A 27,940-nucleotide genomic window follows, 5' to 3' on the forward strand; every position below is an offset into this window, starting at 1 on the left:
ATACGTGATGCATGTCTCGAGCCCGCTGCTTTTCTTGGGCCGACTGTTGTTGTCACTTGTAGCTTCGTATCCGACCGCTGCCCACCTGTTGTGATCTTGGTGCTGAGTCGTATCCCACCACTGGCACCAGTTGTCGTGGATCCCACCGCTGTACACCTCAGTTGTTGCTGATCTCAGCACTGTTTACCAGTAGTCGCTCCGAGTCCCAGCGCTGACCACCAGTTGTTTCGGACCAGGGTCTGCCCGGTCTTTTGTGGTAGCGTGGTGTAGCTTCGGGTTGCGAAAACGAACGCTCACAAGATGGGGATACGAAAAAACAAACAGGTTTATGGCGCTATTTACAATTATTTACAGCATGAGGTAAGGAGTTCACGAACCACGAGCATGGTGGTTGAACCGTTACACGGTTCAAAGCGACGTCCCGCACTCTGTGGCGTCGTTATAAGCCCTATCGGGCTCCTTCTTCTTGAGTGGAACACCGATCACACACACACAACAGGCGAGGGGTACGAGCATGCACGGCCCACGTAAACATCCAATATTGAGTCGTGATCACTGCACTGCAAGGTGGCGCTAGAAGGGCTCTTCCTCGTCGTGTGTGTGCCGCTGGTCGAGGGGTCCCAAGCTCCTGACAGCATACATCAAAAGGTCCGCCGATCTGTCCGCTTAATTAGCAGGGGAATTTGTGGCGGTGGCCGCGGTTTCTTCAAAGGAAGATGCTGTCTTTGTTGTTCTCTCTGGAACGGCTTACGGCGTCGTGGCGACAGGACGTCTCATCCTCCGGCTAGCAGGGACAATACCTGGCGGGTATAGGCAGCTGGCCAGTCGGCTACTTGTTTGAGGATTAAAAGAGCGCCGCTCCCCCGTCAGCTCTGGACGCTGGTTCCGAGAGAACTGGGGTTCCAGGCGTGGGAGCGCTGCCCGGCTACGCTTCTCAGCGACAGCATGGCGCCTACTGACGACGGTCATAACAGTGAATTCTGTCGAGTTCAACTGTACCAGTGTGAGATCATGTGCAAACGAACGAAGTTTTGGAGCGGCGTCGGTTCTTGAGAACGGGATGGCTGTGTATCGGATACCGTCGTGTGCAGATCAGGCGGCCTCATCTGTGCGGTCATTGCCATATATACCGCAATGGTATATACTGATACTGAGGTATATGATGGTATATACCTGGTATCCACTGATACACTATTATGTGCTGTTTCTCGATTGTTTGGTGATGAAGAAGCCTTATTTTAGCTACTAACTGTTCATTAGGTCCATGGCGAAAGGGTGACATAAGACAGTGAAGAGCTGCCTTAGAGTCTGAGAAGATAGACTATGTTCCCGAAGGTTCGAAATCGACAGGCTCCTAGATATAGATTGCACAGTTTTTAAGCATACAACCAGGATGGTAGTGATTGAAAAGAACATTGAATTTTCTTGACTATCGTTCTATGTTTCCTCTTTGCCTAAGTAGTATCTGAAGCTTTTTTGTATGTGTTCTTTTTCCTAGGCTTCCCTGTGTATATTGTTATTTTTGTATACCTTTTGCAATAGCGATGAGAAACCGCAACTATTGTCTGATTGGTATGTAGAACATTACGATCGTTATGTATATATTTGCTTACTAGATATAACATTTTCTTCCTGTTGTATGTGTTACAGTATTTGCACATGTACCTTTTGTATGTTTGTATATTTTTGTATTTTTCATCTGTATCCTGCAAAATGCTTATGATGGCATGCCTGCCTTACTGCACTTGGAGCAAAGGCCCTTATTCAGGCTTTTAGCCTATTGCCTTCGCTTCATTTTTCGTAGTAGCACAGAAATAAATAAATAAATAAATAAATAAATAAATAAATAAATACATAAAGGTAGTTCTTCAACAATAAACTCCAGAGCTGCACGTATGGCTGTGAGTTCTGCAGCTGTCGACGACGTCAAATGCCATGTCATGAATTTAATTGTGATGTGCCTCGCAGGAGTAACCACCGCCCCTGCTGAGCTTACTGAAGACACAGAGCCATCCGTGTAAATATGAAGGCGTCCGTCGTGCTTCTCTTACAGGAAGAGTAATGTGGCCTGCTTCAGGGCTAGATGCAACGACGTTTTCTTATTTTGGATGCCAGGAATTGTAAGAAGGGCTTTGAGTGGGTGAAGGAACCAAAATGGTAACGGCGGCCGTGCTGCATGCGTGAAGTGCAATGGAAGCACTGCGCAATGCTGAGCTACAGTTGCGCTGAACGCTGAGTTGGGCCTAACAGTTAGAAGTGAGGCGAGGTGATGAGATGGAAGCCGAGCGAAAGGTTTTATGTGCATTCTCAAAGTGTCTACGCGGATGTATGCGTTGACTGGATAATCACGCGTAATGATGACTGTCGGTGGTTAGACGCACACCTCGGAAGATCAAGGCATATTCGAAGTGCTTGGCCTTGGATCGACAGGAGGACGCGCAAGTTTGCTCTTCGGATCCCGCAAAGCAGAGGAAGCTGTAGCGCATATAACTAAAGAACAGAACAGTGTAAAGTTGAAGCATTGCTCGTGCCGATGCATCCCACATTTTGCCAGCAAAAAACCTCAGCACGTGGGTGATCATGGTGAGTCTCATTTTCATGTGGGCGATGTGAGGGCTCCAGGAGAGGTCGCGATCAACTATGACTCCCAATAATCGGTGTGTTTTCACGTAGTTGATCGTGTGTCTGTTGATTTTAATAACATATGGACTCATCGCCTTATGCGTGAATGCTATAAACGAGCACTTCTCTGAAGACAGCTCTAGTTCTCGTTCTTCCAGGTACTTTGACGCTAGTGTAGATGCTCTCTGAAGCCTGGCACGCAAATGAAGACGTGTTACGCCTGACGCCCCGAGGCAGATGTCATCTGCATATATTGATAGATGGACTGACTCTGGAAGTACGTCAACCAGGCCGAGGAGCGCTAGATTGAAAAGTGTGGGACTAAGAACACCACCTTGAGGCACACCACGACGGATGCAATGATGCGTTGTTGTGCCATTCTCCGTCTGTACAAAGAAAGTTCTCCATTTGAAATAGCTGTCGATCCATTGGTAATCCCGACCCCCTAATCCAACTTTTTCCATGACATCCAGAATGGCTTTACATGATACATTATCGTATACACCTTTCACGTCCAAGAACAACGCCGCAGATAAACATTTCAGTTTTTTTTTGATGAGACAAAGACGAGACCAGGTCAATACAGTTATCAATTGTGGACCACCCACACCGGAAGCCCCTCATAGCATCAGGGTATACCTCGTGGTGTTCCAGGTACCACTCTAGGCAAGTCAAAATCATGCTCTCCATCACTTACCCGAAATAGCTGGTAAGCGCGATGGGGCGATAAGAGGTCAAGTCCAGAGGAGATTTACCTGGTTTGAGCCCAGGACGAGGCAGCTGGATTTCCGCGAATGAGGAACAAATCCGCTGCTCCACGAGTCGTTGTACACGGATAGAAAAGCCCGTCGAGCTGCTTCTCCGAGGTTGCACGGAGCCATGTACGTGATCCCATCCGGACCAGGCGATGAAGATCGCTTGCATGCCATCAAGGCCGCTTGGAGTTCCTCTAGAGAAAAAAAGGTGTCCATTCTTGAATCTCTGGGGACTGGAGCGTTTTCTAGGTGACGCGTGGTGCACACGGACGCCTGACCTGCAACTTTTATGCAGAAATTTTCTACTACTTCTATTTCGGTGTGGCCTTGGTGGAGAGACAGACACTTGAAGGGGCGATGTTGATGTGGCGATGTTGGTAGGCCCCGTACAATCCTCCATGCCCATGGCAAAGGCTTGTGTGGATCCAACGATTCGCACAGACATTTCCACCGAAAGGACTGAAGTGAAATTATTCGCCGCTGATTTTTTTTTCAGTGGGCACCTTGCCTCCATCTTCGTTCTGCACGACGACGGATCACTCAGAGCCGTTCCATTTCCACTTCATGTTGACAATATTTTGAAGTATGTTCAATATAATAAGTCGCTTCTTGAGCAGCACCTCTAATCATATCATCGATGGTGTCAAGAGGAGGTGCTTCATTTTCTTCACACCTCTCTTCCGTCAGTAACCTGAACTTTCTCCAGTCGATGCGAGTCGAAGTGTCGTAGTTTTGCGATTTTTCCAGGCCATTGATCTTTAAATAAGTAGGTACGAGGTAGCTTCCATGAGTTTCATAGTCTGCGAATGACTTAACCTTTCCATTTAGGCTTCGTGACACAAATGTCAAGTCAAGGCAGCTGCTGTATGTCGTTCCCCGTAGAAACGTTGGGCTTCCATCGTTTACACAAAGCAGCTGCTGCTCCAGAGCAAAGGAGAATACTTGCCTCCCGCGACGGTCTGTCTTCTAACTTCCCCATAGTGGGTGGTGGGCATTGAAATCTCCGGTGATGATCCATGGTACAGGTGTGGTTGTTAACAGTGCACGTAGTCTTTCAGGTTCAAAACGGCTTGAAGGTCATATATATGCGCCTACTAGCGTGAAATTGAGGTCTCTACGTTTTACTGTCAAGCAGACATACTGGTTGTCATCGTGAGGTGCGACGCAGTGCTCTATATAGGTAAGGTCGCATCTAGTATATACAATGGCTTCACTCTGTTCGTTGCAGGTAGCGGACTTGAAGGCTTCGTACCTGAATAGTCGTATTGCATTGTGTAGCCGTGGTTCACAGATAACAATAATTGGAAACTGTTTTTTAAGCACAAATTGTCGGATATCAGAAATATGGGTCTTGAGGCCTCGGTCACTCCACTGAAATATCGAATCTCCTTTGACTTTTTTACGAAAGGCTTGCAGAGGAGGAGCCATACTGCCTTTCTAGACTTGATAGCACCGGCTTCAACGCATCCACCAACTGAAATGCACTCTTAGCAGCCGGACTGTCAATGCTAGTGAGGAGCATACAAATGGTATTCATAAGGGCCTTTACCATGGCTACGATTTCTTTATCGCGACTATCACCGCATTCTAGTTCCGAACTGATTGTAGACGAGCGATGTGGCGTCTCAAACGGCGGGTCTATCGTTGGCAGCGCTGGCCATGCTTCAGGCGAGCCGGTGATGCTCTTGTCTTGCTTGGATGATTTGTTGTCGGCGTGTCTGGATGATTGAGGTAGTATGCCGGCGATCATTTGGTGAGGTGCAGTCCTTGCTTCAGAACTGGTCCTCCTCAGGGGCCTTCGGCGACGAGACCGCCGGCGTCACACTTTCGCAGCGGCCTCCCAGTGAGTGGAGCCGTCCCGGACCATTTGCCTCCACACTTGCATTACTTTTTTCATGCTTCGGCAATCTTTCAACGATGCTTCGTGAGGGCCATGACAGTTTCGACATTTTCGAAGTGCTGCCTGACAAGTGTCTGCGCTATGTGATTCTGAGCATAGCGAGCACACAGGCAGGTTTGTACAAACAGCACTGGCATGTCCCAATGTATACCATTTTCGGTATTGAAGGGGCTTCGGTACGAAGGGTCGCACTTTGTGTAGAAAATGGTCGACTTGCGATGTAAGGCTGTCTCCCTTGAACACGAGCTTCACGCAGCGTGATTTGCCAAGGCGACGGGCTTGCAGTATGGTCAGTTCTGCAGACACCGGTTTTATGAGAGCAGCAAAGTCACTTTCGTTGCAAATGTCGACATCGACATGCAAACGTCGACATCGTAAATGACGCCTGAAGTAGAGTCGTGGCCATCAGGTATGTATTAGTGAACATTAATGTTATCCAACATCTTGACGTTGCACAACACTTCCAATGTGCTTCGTTGAGTGACGTGTATGGCGAGGATATTCTTACGGCCATTGATCCACACGTCCGTGATCTGTCCCTGGGCGAGTTCCTCAAGAGACCTAGACGTCGCTTGACGATTGAGCCAGTTGAGACTATGAGCCACATTGACAGGCACAGATTTGTGTATATTGTTGGCTCTCGCTTCTTCGTAGTATTCTTACTTGTTGATGAAGACGGCATCACTAGTCTTCTTTTTTGCTGACGCCTTTTCACAGGCATGAAGTCGCCTTCGTCGGAGCTTTCGTCGCTGGCCGCAGAGTAAATCAGCGTGTCCTTGCTCTCGGCATCACTCGGGTGGCCCGCACGCTTTCTCGTAGTAGCTGCAGACGACGTCGATGGTTGCGGTGGAAGCCCAGGCGAATCCACGTCCATCGCCACAGTCACTGGAACGATGTCTTTTACAAAGCCACAGAAAAACTTAAAAAATTACAGATACGGACAGCAGTGTTCTACGGCAGAAACACTTCATCGTCGTCCCGGCTTCGCATTTAAGATTTTTTCTGAACAAAGCAGCTAGCGCACCACAGTCGATGCTTGTTGATCGTTGTTCACGATCTGTCGCCATGATGTGTATAGATATTGGGTACAAGCAAGACCCGTGCGAATTTCAATACGTCATTTCGTTTGGACTACAATCCAGGCTGTGGTAATTTGCTCACATTCGCCTATACTGAGTGCCCCTGAGTGCGAGGAACAACGCGTTTTGTTGCCAAAGAGAAATGTTAAAACTCGCGATAAGTGTACCACTTTCAAAATAGTCTCCTTGACATATAAATGGAGTTATTGGTCTGTCTGTCTGTCTGTCTGTCTGTCTGTCTGTCTGTCTGTCTGTCTGTCTGTCTGTACTTTAGTTATTTATTTGTTTATTTATTTATTCATTTATTTATTCATTTTGCGTGTTTGTTTCTTTGTTCGTTGGGTCGGTCGGTCGGTCGGTCAGTCAGCGTTGCAGCTGCCTCAGTACACACGCCTTGTAATTTCCGCCGAGCAGTTTTCATTGTCACTTCAACGACAGCGCATTTCTTAAAGTGAAAAGCAGAACCTTACACGCACGAACGCTGCGGAACGATCACGTCTGTGTGATTTCATATGACATGCCGTGTACAATGTCGTGTTACAATATTCATGTTATGTGAAATTCGTTTCGTGCTTTAACATCTCTATGCAAGCCCTGTATAATATAGATTTTATGTCAGACTTATCAAATAAAATGTACTAGCACCTAAAGTGTGTGATATTTTTCTGCATTGTTTATATTGTTCTCACTCTTCGGCTGGCCCGGAAGGAACGATTATGCTGAGAGGAGAAGGCATTCAATGCTGCCCAACGACTATGCGAGCGAAGCGATTCGGCCTAACCTAGAAATGACGTTCGATGTATGACTAGTAATAAAACAGAGAAAGCACATGCATAACAGTACGGTGTTGTTTTGCTTCTCACATACCTCAGATACGAGAAACGTGCAGAAACGTGGAGGAACGTCAAATAATAAATATGAAAAGATGTAGTGGGACCATATCGTACAAGCCAAGTATTCATACGTTATGTAAGCAGGCTCTCTGAACTTGACGTGAAACCGAAATAAATTGTGATGCCTTGCAGGCTTAGAAGCACTTGGACGAATCCATCCCAGAAATGCTCGTAAGAAATGTTTGTTATTCCAACGTTCCTCTGCTGGCGATGAATGCTACCTTTGAATAGTTTTGTGCCGTCAATGAATCAGGGGTATTCACGAATGAATGGCGCTGCTTGTAAAACGCAGAAATGCTTATATGTGCTCAAATATTGACGCAGCGTACAAAGCTTTTAGGAATCAGGAAAATAGGTTGTAACTGCCGTAGATGATATTGACCATTACATTAGGTTCCTACTGTTCAATAAGAAGGCCGGAAATTTTGACGCGTACATCGGCCTATCGTAAATAAAGAAGCAAGTCAGCGGTGTGCATGTTTGCCTAAGACCAAGCATATAGTATGGCGCACAATACAGTGTTTACAAACCGAAAGTGCCTCATAGTCGTACAAAAAAGAGTGAAGGAAGAGGAGGGGATTAAACTTATTTATCCGTACCAATTCACGTGGCAAATATACTTCACGTACGACAAACCCAATGATCCTCATGCGAGTATGGTATACAACCGTATACAACCGTATACGGTACACCGTACTCATGCGCGGATACAACCGTACACCGTAGACCATTTTCGCACGGAGTCTGAGATCATATATGATACAGTCTACCACACATCGCGCAAGAGTTATTTGTCTTCTGCGTTTAGCAGTTTCAATGTCGATCTTCAGGAGAACCACCATGCGGGCTCATGGGCAGGCCCTCGTGTGACGAACGGTAGACCACCGTTTCTTTTTCACACTTCATGATTCACACTATAGGAGAGTGCAGTCAAAGTAAAATCAGCTTTGAAATTTAACTTCCCGTGCGTTTCAATCGGAATGCTTGGCTCCAAAAAGCACAAGCCCAAGAACTGCTTCACTTATGTAATAACTTCTGTTACCTTAGAACATATTTCAATAAAGATTGCGCAGAGTAACGTGGCATACTTGTCACAATCGTTGCCAATCTCTAGAATTAGTCACGCAGTCGCTGCGGTAATAAATAAATGAATATTTAAACAAGATGTCCACCTCGTCTAATAATGAATTACTTAGATAAGTTTTATAACTTATCTCTAGATTGTACAAAAAGAAAAGCCAATGCCGAAGTTCAACAATTAAAATATTAGTCCTTCATTTAACGCCTTCCGATACGATCGAAAACAGGTGTGCCAATTTTCTACTCATTCTGTCCTTTTCTTTGCTACTCCGAGCACATAAAGGACGTAACAGACAATAGATAGATAGATAGATAGATAGATAGATAGATAGATAGATAGATAGATAGATAGATAGATAGATAGATAGATAGATAGATAGATAGATAGATAGATAGATAGATAGATAGATAGATAGATAGAGAGATAGATAGATAGATATCTGATAGATAGATAGATAGATAGATAGATAGATAGATAGATAGATAGATAGATAGATAGATAGATAGATAGATAGATAGATAGATAGATAGATAGATAGATAGATAGATAGATAGATAGATAGACAGATAGATAGATAGATAGATAGATAGATAGATAGATAGATAGATAGATAGATAGATAGATAGATAGATAGATAGATAGATAGATAGATAGATAGATAGATAGATAGATAGATAGATAGATAGATAGATAGATAGATAGATAGATAGATAGATAGATAGATAGATAGATAGATAGATAGATAGATAGATTAAAATAGGATAGGATGAGATCCTCTGTAAAGATTTACTCACAAGACGCGTTAGGATCGCGTGTGCCGGGCTGAAGCAACACATATCGTTAGCGACAGACTCCGGTCGCTGGCTGCGCTGTCGAGCGGCAGAACACGCAGCTGTCGCTCTCGTCGCACCCGCTGCGGTAGCTTCGTGGGCCACGGACACGAACTGGCACGTCGAGGGCGCTCGCCGTCGTAGGAACCTTACGCCTCACTCCGCACATCAGGTTGGAGCTGTTCACTTCGCACACTTTTTCAATTTTCTTCGCCAGTCTTCTGCGTCACACATTCAGAAATAACTACGACAGAGAAGTACAGCGGGAGTTTCTAGACAAAAAGTGTGGTATGCCTCAAAAAACACCAAAGGGTCAAGTACCGTTGAAGAATGTATCACCACGAGTGGTTGTTTGTTCGAGTGGTCGTCAGGCGCACTCAACTGTCCGTAAATGGCCACTGACTCTTCGATTTTCTCATGCCTCACTGTCTGCTTCCGTATCAGCAATGTTCACAAATCACTGCAATGTATATGAAGCCGTGATTGAACGAGGGGACAAGGCTCCTATGTCATGGATCTTCAGGGAACAATGACCGTCAGCGAGGTGTTCACTTTTCAGCTTGAATTCGGCGCAACACAGTTTATCCTTCTGACTATGACACACAATTCCATCCGATGGTACCGTAGTCAGCAGAACACGCGAAGTTCAGCAACAACCGCACCGACCACAGCTGAAAACACAAAGCGTTGTTTAAATATGAGAGCCAAGAACCGATTGAATGGAAATATGCATACGGGTACGGGAAGCTGGCCGAGTCTGTTTGAGCTTCGTACACTCACTTCTTGACATCACAGGTGGGCTCTCCGCTTGATTCCAAACGGTTTGGCTGCCAGTGTGGGACCGAGATCAGTGCCCTGGCGCGGAAAGCCAGCGCAGACTGTTTGGCACCGGCGTCCGAGCACCAGCCGAGACCTCACTCACCGTTGGTGCCTCGAGATTTGAAAAAGGGCGAGGGCGAACAAAGTTGGCAACCGGCGCCGCCGTCCCCCCCACACCTTCTTTTGCTGCTGCGTCGGCGGGTTCGAGCAAACCCCGGGGCCGAGCGGCGTTTAAAACAAGTGGACGCTCGCTCGCCTATATACATATAGCCCGCCGTGTACTGCCGTCTCTGTCACGCTCCTGCCCGTTCCCCGGCTCTTGTGACGTCAGCCTCAGTTTGTATTACCGTAATCGCAAAAAAGTGATTGGAAATCTGTTGGAGGTGATGCCGATTGGGTCGCAAAACTGCATGGGTTACCACAGAGGTCTTTGTTTGTTTCTTCATTTAAAAAAGTTTATCGGAGTCAACTCATTTCATACATTGCCCATACTTCGTCCTCGAGGCTTTAAACATCTTTATGAGTTTGCAAGTCGACGGTTTTCAATGAAACGTTTCATTTTTTCATAAAAGTTTTGCATCAGAATGCGAAAATTGGAAGGTGAGATTACTAAAAGCTTGCGCCAGTAACGGCAGTTGTCCCGCAGTAAACAGAATGATAAGAATGCCTTAAAGGGACCCTCCAGCACTTTTGGAGTACTTATTTGTATTTGTGGCTTGCATTGACTGAAGGCTAGGGGTAAGTTGAGCATAAGTCTGAACGCTGATATCAAATTATTTAGTACTTTAGTCACGCAGCGAAGTCACTGCACCTCTGCCGACTGTATCTGCGCGTAGTGGCACTCTGCGTAACAAATGCGGGTTAAAATGACGGAAGAACGTGCAAGCCTGGATAAATGAAACACTGTTACAAAAACCATCCAAGTTGAGGGTTTTTACCCATGAAAACTCTCTCGCGTTTCAAACTACTACCTCGTGCTGGAGTAAATGGCATAGTTTTACCACCACCTCCGAGGCGCGTAATAAAAGGATTTCAAAATTCAGTTTTACCTCGAGAGGAATTTTTTTTTATAACGCAACTTTTAACTTTGCGAGTTATTTACCACGTGACAGCAAGCTGTCAAATCACCTGGTCAGGATGGAATCCCTAACGATTTTCTGCGAAGATATACAAAATGGATTGTTAAGCACCTACTGATAATTTTCCATGCTTCTCTTGAACAGCACAAATTATCGTGCGGCTGGCTAATGGCGCGAGTTGTAACCAGTACAGAAAACAGGTGATAAACATAAAGTAGAAAATTATAGACCAATATTCATTACATCTGCATCCTATAAAATTTTCGAGTATATACTATCAAAAATATTGTTCAGTTATATCAAAGGCGCACACAGGTTTAATACTAACCAGCGTGGATTAAGAAACCGCTTGTCCACAATCACACAGCTTGCAGAAACAAAGCGTGATTTTGCTCAGGCAATCAAAGAAACGAGTCAGATTGTCGGAGTTTGCTTGGACCTATTGAAAGCTTTTGACCGCGTTTTGCACTCATTTTTACATGGTAAACTACTTGATCTTGGAGTTATTTAGATGTTGTTCAGTGAATTTATTCATATCCGGCTAACAGAACGCAATACGTGAAAGTCAAAGGGAAGAAATCGAAAACCTTAAATGTAACATCTGGCGTCCCGCAGGGGTCGGTATCAGGACCTGTTTTTTTTTCTTTGTTATAACAATGGCATTACAAATGACCTTAGCAGCAAAATAAGCGTTCGCCTATTTGCGGACAATTTCCTAACATATTCTAAAATATCATTTTATAATGATCAGATAGAGTTAGCTTCAGCACTACAATTAATTTCTAATTGATGCACACGATGGAAAAATGAAAGTAAACCAAGAGAATACAGTATATGCGAGACTGCCTATGAAAACAAAAATGTCTTAGTTTATATTTATATGCTTGATGGTAAGTCATTAACACAAGTGAGGCACTTAAGGTGCTTCGGTATTACGATATCTGATTTCTTTTCTTCGGAAAAGCATATTACTAACTTGTGTAACACGACAGAGGTCAAGATTCGACACAAAGGCGTAAGCTCAAACTTGCCTCCCGAGGTGTTAAACTGACTGTATACATAACTCTAATACGACCCGAACTTGAATGCGTAAGCATAATATGGGATCCGCATAGGAAGAACGGTATAAAGAAAATTGAGAAAAATTATACTTAGACGCGCAGTAAGATTTATTGTGTCTAAATATAGGTATACAGAATCAGTGACCAAAATGCTCACTCAATTAAACATGCCTGGGCTTCCATTGCGGCGGAAAGTGGCTAGATTAAAACTCTTTCACCTAATGAAACACGCTTGCTTTAACCTAACCTTCACTGATAAACACAAAACAGAATGTCACGTATTTCAGGGTCTGTCCTATCGAGCCATCAGTATCAATTTGTACCTATACCTACAAAGGTGGACACCTTTAAATACTCTCTCTTCGCAAAAACGATTGAAGAATAAAACGTGCTACCGCATAATATAACTGAAATTACCTCTTCAGAGGAATTTGAAAAAATGGCACTGGCCTACTTTTATTCCATGTAACTTGATAAAAGCGTTGTACATTTCTTTTTTTTTCACTGTGATAGGCGGATTGTGTGCTTTGACTTTAGTTAAAATAATTGTACGTAATAAAAAGTTTCTGATTTTGGTGAATATAACATTGAAGCATATAGAACAGTGTCTGTCGAGCGCAGTGATTGTGTTACTATTCGCTCAATGTTGGGCACTACTGTGTAGAACTTGAATACATTTGCGCCTTGTACTTTTCGCTAGACTTCCTTTTCGTTCGCATTATGATTTGTATGGTCTGTATGGTGTAGTTTTGTTTAAAGCTGCCAGATGCAATACCTATGCTGATTTTTCTGCGTAGTGCTTTGAACAATGTGTGAAGTGTATTTCAGTACTCCAACCTATGTCGGCCTTTTGGCAAACTGTATAAATAAAGAAATAGATAGATAAATGAATAAATAAATAAATAAAATGAAAGCTGCCACTCCATCAGCGGCTTCTTTCCCCCCTCCCTTCACACACACACACACACACACACACACACCCGCGGTAGTGCTCTCCGTAACCGTGAAGGTATGCGAGCACCACAGATGTTTGTGTAAGTGTGTGTGTGTGTGTGTGTGTGTGTGTGTGTGTGTGTGTGTGTGTGTGTGTGTGTGTGTGTGTGTGTGTGTGTGTGTGTGTGTTTTCAAAGATTGGGATTGGCATTATATTGTCATGTCTCACGACTGACACCGAGTAACACACTTTTACTGGAATTGAAAGCTGCATAAGCACGGCACGGAATCAAAATTAAGATAACTATTGGGTTTCATCTTTCTTTTATTGTTTTTCATGGACCCCAAGCATACAGGATTGCTAGAAAGTAAGATCACTGCAACTACAAAGAACGACTGAAACACAGGCTCCATTTTTCTTATGATACTTTCCCACCTGCGGGTGGGATGTCTATACAAAAGGCTTCTCCCTCTCTTTCCTCCTCCTGCTTAAGTACGTTTCGGAGCTTCCTCAATGCGCACTTTCGGTATGCTCTTGATTGTTGTTGAAAAGGTGCAAGTAACCTCCTCCGTTGAATCGATGTCGCTGCAGCCTAGTAATTCATCGGGCTTCTCAACTGAACAAGCTGCGCAGTGGAAACCATGCTTCTCTACAAAAGTCGTTCCACAAGTTACCTTCTCAGAAAGAGAGCAGAGAGTGACAAGGAATATCATTGCAAAGAGCCCCGGACAAAGCCTCGCTGCAAAGTAGTAGCGCACGTACAGGTTATGACAATGCAGGCATCATGTGGCAGGTACCACGTTTTTTTTTTACTATGGCAACAGAATCAACAATACGTTAGACAGGAGTACCAAAAATGTTGTGCAAGCTTTCTTTGCGAAGGAGTTCTAAGCTGATATCATTGGCGGCGCTTTGCAACCTTGTGGATAGGGTGTCTCGACGTTCGGGCGCGCCTCCGAGCACATCGAGGCACCCTATAAGTGGTGAGTGAAACGAGGTCATGTGACCCTGCAAAAATTGGGTTGAGCGGGGGAATCTTTTTTTCTTCTGATCAGAATTTTCCCGACAGACTACCTTAGGACTGCGCTCTGCTATTGCTGCCATTTTTGTTGCACCTATCTGTCCATAATTTATCTGTCCGTACCCGTGCCTAGGAAATGTGGGGTTGAATATTGTTCGAGGGCCCCTTTACGCAGCAAACGCTAGGGCCAGGCATCCGTTTGATAACTATTATTATCTTGGTACCTGAATGACCTCATCAGTGGTTTCGCCTAGTAATATTTGCGTTGATTGAGCAGAATGGAGGTCAGCGCCGGCGATGAATCAAGACAAAAGCTAAAGCTCTTGCAAGGGAAGGAACAAGCGAAGAGCTCGTACTTCACACCTCATGACAGAGTCTGTTTTATGTTTTTGAAGTTTCTGCGAACGAGCCACCTCGTTGAACGATTGTGACATTCCAGTGTATGTGTGGTTCCGCTTCACTCCCTCACTCTTTCAGTTCTCACTCCTTCACTTTCTGTATTTCTTTACCCCTTCCCTAGTGCAGAGTATAGAAAACCAATACTTGCTTTCCAGTTAACACACCTGCCTTTTCACATATTATATAACTCTCTTTCTTTCAAAATAGACCACCTCTAGTTGCCTGCTCATACCTCAGATAACCCTCTACGTAGATGCCAACTCTCTTCCCCTGTTCCTCCAATAACATAGCTGATATCATACACAATCACAATACATCGGCAGCTCCACGTATCTCCGTGTTTAAACGCCACCAGGCTCTTTACCTTTCGTCTTTCACTGACCTCTTTCAAAACGCAGAAAGACTGACGTCAGTGGACCAACACCGGCACAACCGCCCATCAGCTTTCACAGCCGCTGTAGAACCGTTATTTTGCTTCCGGTGCTCTCGCCCGTTTTGTACGCCTTTTTTATGCATATCTCTTGATGTTGTGGCTGTCAGTATGCTCCCATCTCCGCGCAGCTGGGCACGGTTTTTCGGACTTCTCACGTGGCAAGAAAGAGTGGAAAAAGGAAACCGGGCCAAAATTAACACCTCTCGGTGGCCTCTTCCGGGCCATCACTCCAACTTCTCGCCCACGTTCCGGAAGCATTAGGACAGCGCGTGGTTTCTGTTTTGTAAAAGACCAGCCTGCTCTTGTAAGCGCTGAGTTAACGCTGGTCACTTCTCGTAGGAACCTTGTCTGTTGAAAGGTGCTGAAATGCGTTCAGGTGAGAAAAAAACAATGGAAGAATTGTGCGCAAGACCAGAGAGAGAGGAAGAAAGGGGTGATAACCATGAAGGACTTTGGTTGGCTACCCTGTAGTGGGGAAGGGGAAAAGGGTATGAAAGACTGATGATTGGACGTGTCATATACCTTCTTCGTCCATTCACGTTATCTAATAGAAAATTTGGTATATGTGAAGCTAGCGAAACGGCCGCGAGCACATCATGAGCGTGGTATGTTGTCATGTTCTTACACAACATGCATGTCGTTATTGTCAAGTTTGCACCATTCATATGCCTTCGCCATACATTGACGTCACATAACATCAAATTTCGTATATGTGACGCTAGCGAAACGACCGCGAGTGCACTATGAGTTTTGCATGCTGTCATGTTTTATTTGACACGCATGTAATGATTATTTCCCCGTTAGGGTCTGTCACTTATGTTTGCCATGAAGTCATGTCAAATCATACCAGTTTTGCAATATGTCTTGTGAACGAACCCACCGCAAGAGCGGCAATACCTTGAAATGTGAATCATGACCTTCAAGACATACATGTCATGATTTTCATGTTGCGACTTGACACTTATGCTAGTCATACAGTCATGTTATGCCATACCAGTTTTAGTATTGATACCATTATCGAAACGGCCAGGACAGCTAAATGTTGTAGGCGGATAGATAGATAGATAGATAGATAGATAGATAGATAGATAGATAGATAGATAGATAGATAGATAGATAGATAGATAGATAGATAGATAGATAGATAGATAGATAGATAGATAGATAGATAGGACAGACAGACAGACAGACAGATAGATAGATAGATAGATAGATAGATAGATAGATAGATAGATAGATAGATAGATAGATAGATAGATAGATAGATAGATAGATAGATAGATAGATAGATAGATAGATAGATAGATAGATAGATAGATAGATAGATAGATAGATAGATAGATAGATAGATACGCTGAAAGCTGCCCCTGTTTGCTAAGGAATGCTTCGAATTTATGAAACGAGAAAAGAAAAGAAAAATATAAATATTAGTAGTGGGGCTGACACGCACAAGCCTAGCTTCGCTTTTCTCGTTTTCACGATAAAAGACAGGTGCCCGAACATATTTAAAAGGTTGCTCTTTTTGCCAGGGGGTTGTCTCTCGTCGTTGCAGCTGTGCTCAGGCCACCACCGCTCAAGCGACGCTCGCTCCCCTCTCGGCGCGTGCTCTAGTTTTGTAGGAGACCGCAAGGTGGCCTCGACTATATATAGCGCTCACTCTCGATGCGCTTCCTTTTTCTTTCGCCGGACATCACTCAGTGCGCGTTGATACCACTAGCCACTATGAACACCGCAGGAGCAAAGGTGGCGGCGCGGAGGACTCGCAAGGCGTCTACAGCGCGGGCTCGCCGTCAGGAACCTTCTCGAACTTTCCACTACATCCTATATTTCAAGATTCTTTGGCTTTGTATTTACGGATCACAGGGCCATTATACAAAAAGGGAAGCATTCCTCCGAGCTTATTAGATCCGTACATAAGCTCTTGAACAAATTACATATACTGCATCAGCATGTAAATATCTGTATATAGTACATTGATATGTATATATTAAACATTGTGTATATAACGTGCATATACAAGCACACCACAGCAACTCTCGTGTCAATTCTTTATATGATGATGATTGAGCATATCTACAGAGGATCACGGTTTACCGGATTTTAGCTCTGGATCAAGCTCCTTCATCATCATTCGCTTCATGGATATGCAAGATTCTTGAACGCGATAGCGTTGAAGAGCTTGTGTCGCAGAAAACCCGCCACCGGCCCCTTTGGTTGTGAGCGAAAAATTGTCTGTGCGTTTGTGACCGAAAAATCCAATTACCGAGGTAGCCGCGGGAGGCCGCTGCTTGTTCAGGCGTGTGCGCGCGATCTCACTGAGAAAGCCGCACATTCGAAGAAAAAAAAAATGGTCAATGTCACGAGGCGTGGTAGTCTCTTTGCCCTGCCACCCTTCCAAGCTTAGCTTCCAGAGCTTTCGTTGGGACGAGAGAAGAGATAATGCAATTGCAGCGTGCGCCAAACCTTTGTAACTCCACTCGCACTGGACAGATTCTTAAAATTTTAGCGGCGTTGAATTGGCAAGGCAATAAGCTCTTCTATAGTGAATTAAATCCATGGTTACTTGAAAAGTGTTTCAGGGCCCCTTTAACGCATTTTGTTCGAAAGGTGTCCCAATGAAAACGAGACCATTGGGCGATAATAGTATGCGCTGGTCCAATATACTATGGGCGTAGTTGTCTGCGTGCGTGTGTATGTAACAAAACGTGTTAATAAGTATGCACTTAGTGGTTGAAGCGTGCACTAGGTGCCGGATTTCGCTATCGCGTTAAACTACTTGAGGCGAAGCTAGAGGGTCCCCCATTTTTTTTATTTCTTATACGTTCTCTATTTTTTTCGTTTCTTGTAGTCTTGTCTCACCTCACGCCTTCGTCAGCGCAGGGTAGAAAACTGGATATTTATCTTCTTGGTAATATCATTTCCTTTACCTTAACCTGTCACAGTCCCTCTCCTGACAATTCAGTGCAGTTTTTCATCTATACCTGAATATGCCACGCGTTCACTTAGGCATTCGGTCTTGGCTTTGTTTCGTACTTTCAGAGCCCTTCCACTTCGTATTTCGGAAGGCCACTTTCCCCGAATGATCGGTAGCGCCAGCCTCCAGTGCCAAAACGCGGGCACCCTTCCCTGGATTCAAGCTTTCAGCGCATCTTTCGATCGCAGTGCGAATTTCGTGGCGCTACTAAAGCGAAACGGCAGTACCATCGCGAAGGCAAATCTCCTCGAGCTGTCCAAATATTCTAAAATTAGTCGAAAGACGATTTAGAGTGCTCGGAATTCCAGGAACACTCTAGCTGGCAGCGTAGTAGCAGCTATGCCGATCAGTTTTCTACATTTTTTTGTTTCTTTTTTTTCTGCTGTCTTCCTTTTGGGTTGCGTAGGCAGAAGCGGTCAGCAGTTTGCAGAGTGACGCACGCGCTCAGTAGTATTTAGCTTGGGTGTCATCACGTTTCCAATTTCTTCTATGCACCTATTTTTTTTTCGCAAAACCACCAATACTGTTGTGATGTATATTTTCTCAGCTGTCCCTCCAAAGCCTTCACGTCCTTCTCTTTCACGCTGCGCCGTTCGTATATTTATATACGCTTGAGCATCTACTTTTGGAAATTATTGCACTCCGTAGGAAAAATAGCCAGGCCTGCGCGGTACGCGCAGCCCAGTCACAGCAATAGCTGAAAGAACGGCCTTTTCAGATCCTTTTAAATGCGAAGCATTTTTCGGCAAACTTCGGTAACTTTGAATCTATCTATCTATCTATCTATCTATCTATCTATCTATCTATCTATCTATCTATCTATCTATCTGTCTGTCTATCTATCTATCTATCTGTCTATCTATCTATCTATTTATCTATCTATCTATCTATCTATCTATCTATCTATCAATCTGTCTATCTATCTATCTATCTATCTAAATATCTATCTATCTATCTATCTGTCTATCTATCTATCTATCTATCTATCTATCCACCTACTTCTGGGTGCTCTCGTGATTGACCCCTTAACTTGGGGTAAACCAAGATTAGTATAGGAGGACAAGATGAAATTACGAATATGAAATTACGAATATGACATGGATAATGTGAAAATCCCGTCGGGTACGTCCTCAAACCCTTTCCACCAGACGTGTGGCCCATACCCGTGGGCGGACAACGTTGACCCCAAGAATACTAAGAATAAATTTCACGGTTCCTGCAGCAATCAAACTCCGCATGTTGCGTGGTTATCAAGCATTCTACTACAGAGGCACCCCTGGTTTCTGAACGTCTTTTCAAGTATACCCGTACGCTCAATAAACATCTATTGTTGTTGCAGTGCTGGCTACCTAATTTTGCAAAAATTGCTTATATTCTCCTATGATATACAGCCGTCACGTCGGGAAAAAGTCTGTTGTAGTTAGGCATCATCCGATGAAGTTAATTTTAGTAGCAGTGTCCGGGGCTACCATCCTCGCGAGCAACAGCACTTCATATCAACCTACCGCTTCTGGCGTTGCTAGTATCTGTGTTACTGTTGATATAGTTACGCAGTTGTGAACAGCTACTTCTATAAAACATATGCGCCTGTTTAACGTTTGTCTGTGCATGTATGTGCACATAACTTTCACGCAACTTCGTCACGTTTCGCTCCATAACAAAATTAGAACACCACCAGTCTTCCAATCACATGCTTCGCATGTCATTGATTCCCGTAGTACGAGGGATCTGCCAAAAGTTTTTATTTGATTTCGGTGGCGATAAGGTGAAGAATGTTAGAGAGCTCTTCGTGCCGATGAGGCACGAATCGCGTCCAAGCTAGGGCCTATATCCGGCATCAGAGGGCATTCGTGTTTTACATGCGAAGCATTTCTTAGCAAACTTCGACGACTTTGAGCGTATCTGCCTATCTATCAAGCCGCCTACGACTTTAAGTCTCTTGGTCATTTCGATGATGAGATCTTTACCAAAATTTTTATGGCAGAACATGACTCAATGTCGAGCATAAGTGGCTAGTCATAACATGAAAACCAAGACATGTATGTCATGAATGTCATGATTTACATTTGATGGTTTTGCTGCTCTAGCGGTAGTTTCGTTCACATGACATAATGCAGAACTGGTATAGTATGACATGATTGCATGGCGAACATAAGTGGCAGGATCTAACGTGGTAATCATGACACGCATGTCATGTAAGTCATGAGAGAGAGAAAATTAGGAGAAAGGCGGGGAAGTTAACCAGGGCTGAGCCCCGGTAGGCTACCCTGCACTGGGGATGGGGAGAGGGGGAAGGAAAGTTATAGAGGAGGAGAAAAAAGTCACTACATGCCATACGCTCATGGTGCGCCCGCGGTCGTTTCCTTAGCTTCACATTTACCAAATTTAGTATTACGGGACGTGAATGGATGACGAATGTATATGACTGGCGCAAACACAATAATCATACCATGCATGTCATGTAAAACATGACTACATGCCACGCTCATGAGGCGCTCGCGGCCGTTTCGCTAGCTTTACATGTACCAAATTTGGTGTTACGTGACGTGAATGGATGACGAAGGTATATGACTGGTGCAAACGCAATAATCATACCATGCATGACATGTAAGAACATGACTGCATGCCACGCTCATGATGCGCTCGCGGCTGTTGCGCTAGCTTTACATGTACCACATTTGGTGTTACGTGACGTGAATGGATGACGAAGGTATATGACTGGTGCAAACGCAATAATCATACCATGCATGTCATGTAAGAACATGACTGCATGCCACGCTCATGATGCGCTCGCGGCCGTTTCGCTAGCTTTACATGTACCAAATTTGGTGTTACGTGACGTGAATGAATGACGAATGTATATGACTAGTACAAACATGATACTAATGGCATTCGTGTCATGTAGGAACGTGACTACATGCTACACTTATAGTGCGCTCGTGGCCGTTTTGCTAGCTTCAGATATACCATATTACGTAATGTGAATGGATGACGAACACAAATGCCAGGCGCAAACATGATAATCATGATATGGAAGTCATGTACGGCCTAATTTACATGCCTACCACTGCTGGGGCTGGTATTGCAAATGCTAGTGGTGCCGTCGTTACGTGACTATAAACAGCATACTTGAATCTTATCGAGATACCTGAGTACCCATAACATTTCCACTTCTGTTTACTGTGTACTTAATCCATACTCCTCCTAACGTTGTGGTGATTTTAAAGTGACGTATCACCCTTCCTCTTTTGTGCTCTTCACATCTCATCGATTCTCACTGTCCGTGAGATCTGCCCATTTGTTTTCATGCTTCTTTGCGTACTGTCTGCATTATTCTGGTCTCTGTCAACGTATCTATCTATCTATCCATTTATCTACCCAATGATCCATCTATCTATCGATCTATCTATCTAGCCACCCGCGTCTTTGTCCTGTCGTGGTCACCCCCTTGACTTGGGGATAAACTAAAAATAGTAGGGAAAGTCAGAGGGTTTGACAAATATGACTCGTTGGTCGTGAGATGGATAATGTCACAATCCCGTCGCGTACATCTTCAAACACTCTCCGTTAAACAATGGCACACACCTGCAGGCGGGTACGTGCCCTTGGTATGTGTGTATGTGCCACAGGTGATTGACACTCCATATCTACCCAGGAGCGGGGAGAAAACACATGGGTCATCTTAATGCATGAGCGTGAAGACAGAGCTGATATCGGCTATGTTGACCCATTGAATGTAAAGAAAAATATGTCAGGGTCTATGCAGAGGAATCCAAGCCGAGCATTCTGCGTGACAATCAAGTATTTTACCACAGAGCAACGCCAGTTCTCGCCCCCACTTTCTAAGTCAACCATGATGTTCGTAAAGCGTCAGTTGTGGATGATATTATGGCTATCCAATTTTTTTAACATTACATGTGTACACCTACGATACAAGCACGACGTCGGGTTAAGATCAACTGTAGTAAAGCGCACTGCTCTGAATGTGATCGACAGTTAATATCAACCAAGGTACGGTGCGAACAGACGTTAGTTATTTTAAATCGAGAGTTTTAAAGAAAGTCTGTGCATCTCCACGAAGTGAATGACGACGAGTGGGCGAAGCAATGTGTCCTAACGTCCATAACGTCTGCGTTGAAGTCGCTGACCAGTAATAAAGACGGACAGATGAACCGAGGGACGGATGGATGTGAAGGTGGACGTATGTACTGGTGCGCAGACTGATCAATTTATAAACGGACGGACAGATCCATAGAGGAATTGACAGATGGACGTCGTGGGTGATCATGTATATTATGCTGTAGTGGCACATAAATTCGGTTGTTTTCACATACGTTTTAGTTTTTCGTTGTGCAGAGGTTCAGTTTCGGTTTGGGTTTTGAGAGGCGTGATGGGCGCCAACTATAGGTCGTCCCTAAGGAGCTTCGCCCAAAAAGCTGGAATCGGCGTACTTGACCCACCAAACGCATAGAGTAAGTATCATGGTCCCTGCATCAAGCAAACCCTAGTATTCCGCGTGACAATCAAGTATTCTACCACCGAGCTACGCCAGGTCTTGGCACAGCTTTAAAGTAGACCGTCGTCCACGCAAACACTGCGGGACATGGGCGCCCACTACACAGTCGAGGGGCTGATTGTCTAGCCAGAAGGTACGAATGAGCCAAACGGAGCAGGGCCGGGTCCTATTGCGGTAAATATGATTGCAGATAGAACTACAGGCAATAGGACGGCTCTTCTCGAACAGCAGAAAGAGGCTATTCAAATCAATCCACTGCCCAGGAACATACAACCGGGGAAGGAAGAAGAGAGACTGACCGCGAGAGCCAAGGCCCTGGCTCGACAGCTGGAAGAGAACCCCGCGGTGCTCTAGCGAACGCCTCGATCAAAAAAAAAAAACGCGACGACCAAGCAACGTCGCTAGCCACGTCCATCGACAAGCTGATCGTCACTGCGTCGCTGCAGGGATGACAGACCCAGCCGTTGCGGAAGAAGTGGCTGTGGCCCTCGCGCTCGTACGACCGAGCATCGATACCGTGGTCACAGATTCGAAGTCGGCACACGGAAGCTTCTGCAGGGGAGTGATCTCTTCCACGGCCTGCGCCATTATCTCCAAGCACAAGCATTCGAGACATGCCATCAATGTTGTTTGGGTCCCGGCCCACTCGAAGGTGGAAGGCAACGCCCTCGCTGAGCACCACACCCGAGAACTGTTCATCCGGGCTGACGACGAGCCGGCTGAGCTACCACATGCAGTGACGAGCTTTAAAAAAGATTACTTTGATGTTTAAAAACGCAAGGCGTCAACATCTCAAAGTGCACCCGCAACTAAACTGGCAACAGCAAACTATCCTGCGGCGCATGCAGGCAGGATCGCTAGCTCATCCTGTTCTGATACACTGAATGCACCCGGCTGAGCACGACACACTCCGCCCCTGCTGCAAAATGGAAAGAGGCACTCTGACACGCATTATGGCAAAGTGTAATGATTTCATATATTCAGCGTCATTTCGTAGCATATCACTCAATAGAGAAATTACAACACAGTCACCTTCCGGCATCCTTTACCTAACATTGATTTTTGAAGGTGCATGGAATCTGCCGATTTTTTTTTGTTTGTTCTGTTCCTGCTCCTGAAACAAATCCAAGCATATCCATGAAGTTAATCGTGACGAGAAAGTGACGCTCGATCCTAGGGTCCATGACGTCTACGTTGAAGTCGCTGACTAGTGTAAATGGTTTTTGCTTGTAGATGTTGTCTATTGTTATCTCAAAATTGCGATTGCTCTTAGTCAATTGCTAAACCTCCTTGCGTGTCCCACATATGTTTCGACTATACCGCATACGTTACCAGAGCGTTGCTCCATAAAATGTATAATCAATGACACGAACTGACATGAGGAGTCGACGAAAACGTGAAGTTCGAAAGTCCATAATGTTTAAGTTGCAGTCGCCGACTTTACATAAAGTGTTTGCGATTGTATGTTTTTTTTATATTTTTACATTACACTTATGGTTGTTAATAGTGTATTGTTGAACTTTTTGTGTGTCTCACATTGCCGTACGTTACCAGACGTGACCCGATATAATGTAGCCGTTAATATGAACACGAGATGGGCATCATCCTTAAGTGCTTGGCCCTTGAAATTTGCCATGACATGATTCCCTCAGTTAGCCCATAGGTGGACGTGCAGCCCAGCTCCATGCCAGAAATTGATAATCTCTTCAGACCCGAATCGTCTTGATTCGGCAAATAAAGTTTATGTCCTTCCCCTAACTTTGATTGAAATTCTGACGCCTTTCTATCGGTTTCACCCATTTCAACCATTCCTTAAGGACTTAAAACATGCTCTTTGCGTGAATCCTTCGAAGAACATAGAATAGAAAAACTGCATTACCTGCAATTTCCAGCACTATTAACATTGTGTGCTAGCTGACCATTTTATAATTTTCAATAGAGCTCTTCAATATGCCATAGTAAACCTGTCCAAGTCATCCGCTCTTGTATGGTGACATCTCCATTTCCACGGGATTCCAAGGTTGGCGGATTGTCGAGCTGTATGTGCATTTTGCAGCACTCTAAGTACTCTAAATCTTTACCAACGTTTTCTGAACACACATGCCTTGTTAGGCTCACGGGACGGCTTTGTGCTCTCCCATAGTGAACTACAAAGTACTCTAAATCGTTGGGTACTTGTTCTAAACACATGCAGGGTATTCTCTGAAATGTGAATAGCTCCGTTGGCAGTGGCATTGCACGTCGTGCTTACGGGACGGCTTTGTGCTCTCCCATAGTAGAGTACCAAGTAAATTGTAAACCACTTTTTCTGACCACCCGTCCATTTCTAGTTTTCCTCATCTTGTAATATTGGGATACACAGGGATAAATTGCTCAATTATGAGATGTATACACTGCAGTTACTTGTTTTCGATGTTTTGTTTGCGTATGTACAAGTTACATCTACAATTAAACTTTCCCACCATCTTGTAAGGCATGGGTCATCAGTTACAGTTGTTTAGGTGACGATGTTCGAGCTGGCACGGCTTTCTGCTCTCCCATAGTAGAGTATCAACTACTCTAAATCATTAAACACTTTTAAATGGTGAGCATTTTAGGGGCGGACTTCTCGTGCCGTGGGTCGTGCGTCCACTATGTATGTATGTAGTAGTAGTGGTAGTAGTAGTAGTAGTAGTAGTAGTAGTAGTAGTAGTAGTAGTAGTAGTAGTAGTAGTAATAATAGTAGTAGTAGTCGTTGTAGCCACATCTAGTTTAGTCCTTGGAATGTCAGCTGGATGTCGGTACTTCTATATGATGAACATTTGATAAAAAGATGCGAGGTGACGGTACTTGGAGTGCTCACTAAATGGGCGGACGCACGGATAGTCGGATGCACGGACGGGTGGACAGATAGACTAGCAGACAGACGTATGGACGGACGTGCGGATGGACGGCTGGGCAGACAGAAGAACGCACGGATGGACGCACGGATGCATGGAAGGACGCACGGACGGACGGACGGACAGATGGTCACATGCACGGTCACATGGACGGACGGAAGCAAGAACGAACAGACGTATGGAGCGGACGGACTGACTGACACTTCGCCCCACTTATCATCATTCAGTCCGTGGATAAGCTGCGTTTTTTTTTTTTTTTTTTTTGTCGCGTGATGTAGCACTTCGATATCGGCGGAGGCGTCGTCCACACCCTTACTGTGTATATGCGATCGCACCTTGCGCCTCGTGCCGGCCTAGGAAGACATCCGCAAAACTGTTGCTCCCTTCCCTCTTTCTCACCTCGCAAGGCCGACGCAGGCAGCGTCTGCTAGTAAAAAAAAAAAAAAAAATACGGCTGCTCGCGCTGCACAACCAAGCAATTCAGCCAAGGGAATGTTTATTTGAGTTTAAGTTGACGTTTAAGGCAACGCTTCTCCTTCATTCAGTAAGAATAATAAAGATGAAATAACAATTAAGCATTCCCAAACCATACCCAATTACGCAACATTCACGTAATACCCCCACTCTGCGACGCATTTACTCGAGTTCCCCCCCGTGGGAGGATGTGGACGAAGATGTAAAGATGATTTTTTTTTTTCTAAACACACTGTTCCGCCATATTCTAGGCCCAGATTCACTACCATATAGTAGAGTACCAAGTACTCTAAATCATTAAATACGCTTTCTAAACAAAATTTTGTTAACTGGTGCAGTTGCACTCACCTGAACTGTTGTTGCTGGTGTGCTATAAACTTCGCTGTCTTCAATGATTGACAGATGTGCACAGCTCTGCCACAAACTAGCGGGCAAAACGCGTATCTAGGCACCCTATACCGCAATCAACTGCGTGACGCACTCCAAGTCATGTAGCTTTTAAGTTAAATTGTGAAGTTGCTCGCAGCCCCATCAACTTGAAACCCTGACGAATGTTCTGGTTGCAAAATGGTGCCGACGTTATTTCACGTGACGCTGGAATGCCAACGTCCACCTTCCACGTGCCCACTCATCTCCTCTGCTATTCTAGGCAAGCAAGACTGGGAGGCTATGCTTCGGGACCATGGCGCTAGTGGCCAGCGGGCACTCGTTCGTTGGGCACGGGATGCGGCAGAGACTGTTGAAGCACTGAACTGACCCGACATTTCTCCATAATTTAAATGATTGGACTAACTGCTCTCTTTCTCTCTCTCCGCGTGATTTAAAAGGCAGCTCAGTTCAGCTCCAAAAAGCTTGACGTCCACCAAAGAAATAAAACTTCCAGAATTCCTTATACATCCGCCTCAGTCGAATTGCAGGCGAAATTTATTTTTTTTCTTCCAAGTGAACGTAATGAAGAAACAAAAAAAGAAATATAAAAGAAAGAAAGAAAGAAAGAAAGAAAGAAAGAAAGAATAAAGGAAAATAAAGTAAGAGAGCAAGAAGGAAAGAAACAGAATGCAGCAGGCTGCGTTTCACTTCCACCCATTCTTCGATATAGTAGAGAGCTCCCGAGTTTATATTGGAAACACATCTCAACTCTTATGTAGTACAAATTCGGCAGGCATCGTCAGTTAATGAAGGAGAGCGTACATAACAACAGCATCATCATCTCAACGGTCCTTCCCTACGGCTCTTCGGTAAAAGGGTTACTCGCAAAAATTGAGGGTGACGCAATCAGCGATGGAGAGAAAGAGAAAAATTACGCCTACATACGTATAACCTTTAAGAGGCACTGCCATAATTTTGAGCATGCTCAGAAAACGATGCCAATTGGTAGTCGAGCCTGCTGATAACGTGTGAACAAAACATTACACCGCAACACGCACGCTGAAATTAACAACTAAGTGTTAAAGTCAGGTAAATATGGCACACTGTTTTATCAATAAACGTCCATGGCCGTTGGCGAATTCGGGCATGATGAACTGTAAAGCAACTGACGCGTTCACTCGCGATCGCACTGAAGGCATGTCACGCGCCCAAAGAAAAAAAATCAGGATGGATTAAAGGACTTAGAATCTTGACTTCCTCTCTCTATCCCCCTCACCTCAGCTTAACATTGAGCCTACTCGCTGGTACAAAAGAAAAGATAAATAACTGAAAGCATGTGGCAAAGCACTGTAAGGCCCTTCGACTCAACGGAATCCGAAAATTTTCGTGGCAGCAGATTCCGGAGGAAATAAGCTGCTTAAATAAAGCCATTCAATGATTACTTTAAAAGTGTTCCACGGCTACTTCATGCAACAAGAACAGAGTGGAGTGTGTCAGCGAAAAAAAAACGGGTGTTAAGGACATGTCACTAAATGTGGGAAGAAACAAGAATGGACGGGGCATGTAGCACATAGGCAAGGTGACTGCTGGTGATTAGGAGTGAACGACCGAATTCCGATAGAAGGCAAGCCCGCGAGGAACAGGCAGAAATGTGGGTGAGCAGATTTAGAAGCACGAACGTGGACGCAGCAAGCACAGGGCAGGTTTAATTGGAGAAACGTGTGGCATGTCTTTGCCCTGAAGTGGGCGTAGTTGGGCTGATGATGATGACGAAGATTGCGTAAGAGCTGTAAATGGCACACCCCATTTATTTCATATATGT

The 27,940-nt window shown here is 44.7% G+C and overlaps 1 protein-coding gene across 3 annotated transcripts in view; it reads right to left on the minus strand.

The window, feature by feature from the left end:
* Nucleotides 1-27,940, minus strand: part of Lmpt (four and a half LIM domains protein limpet) — a 405,187-nt gene that overhangs the window by 286,784 nt on the left and 90,463 nt on the right. The window contains exon 1 of one of the 3 annotated variants that reach the window (XM_037425051.2): nucleotides 9,125-9,181. The exons of the other annotated variants lie outside the window; for them this stretch is intronic. Within the exon in view, the coding sequence (XP_037280948.1) occupies nucleotides 9,125-9,166 (42 nt within the window). The 5' untranslated portion in view covers nucleotides 9,167-9,181. Of the gene's footprint in view, nucleotides 1-9,124; nucleotides 9,182-27,940 lie in introns of those variants that run through there. 3 annotated transcript variants of the gene reach the window in all.

The sequence above is a fragment of the Rhipicephalus microplus genome, chromosome 5 (assembly GCF_043290135.1).
Source record: "Rhipicephalus microplus isolate Deutch F79 chromosome 5, USDA_Rmic, whole genome shotgun sequence".
Classification (NCBI taxonomy): domain Eukaryota; kingdom Metazoa; phylum Arthropoda; class Arachnida; order Ixodida; family Ixodidae; genus Rhipicephalus; species Rhipicephalus microplus.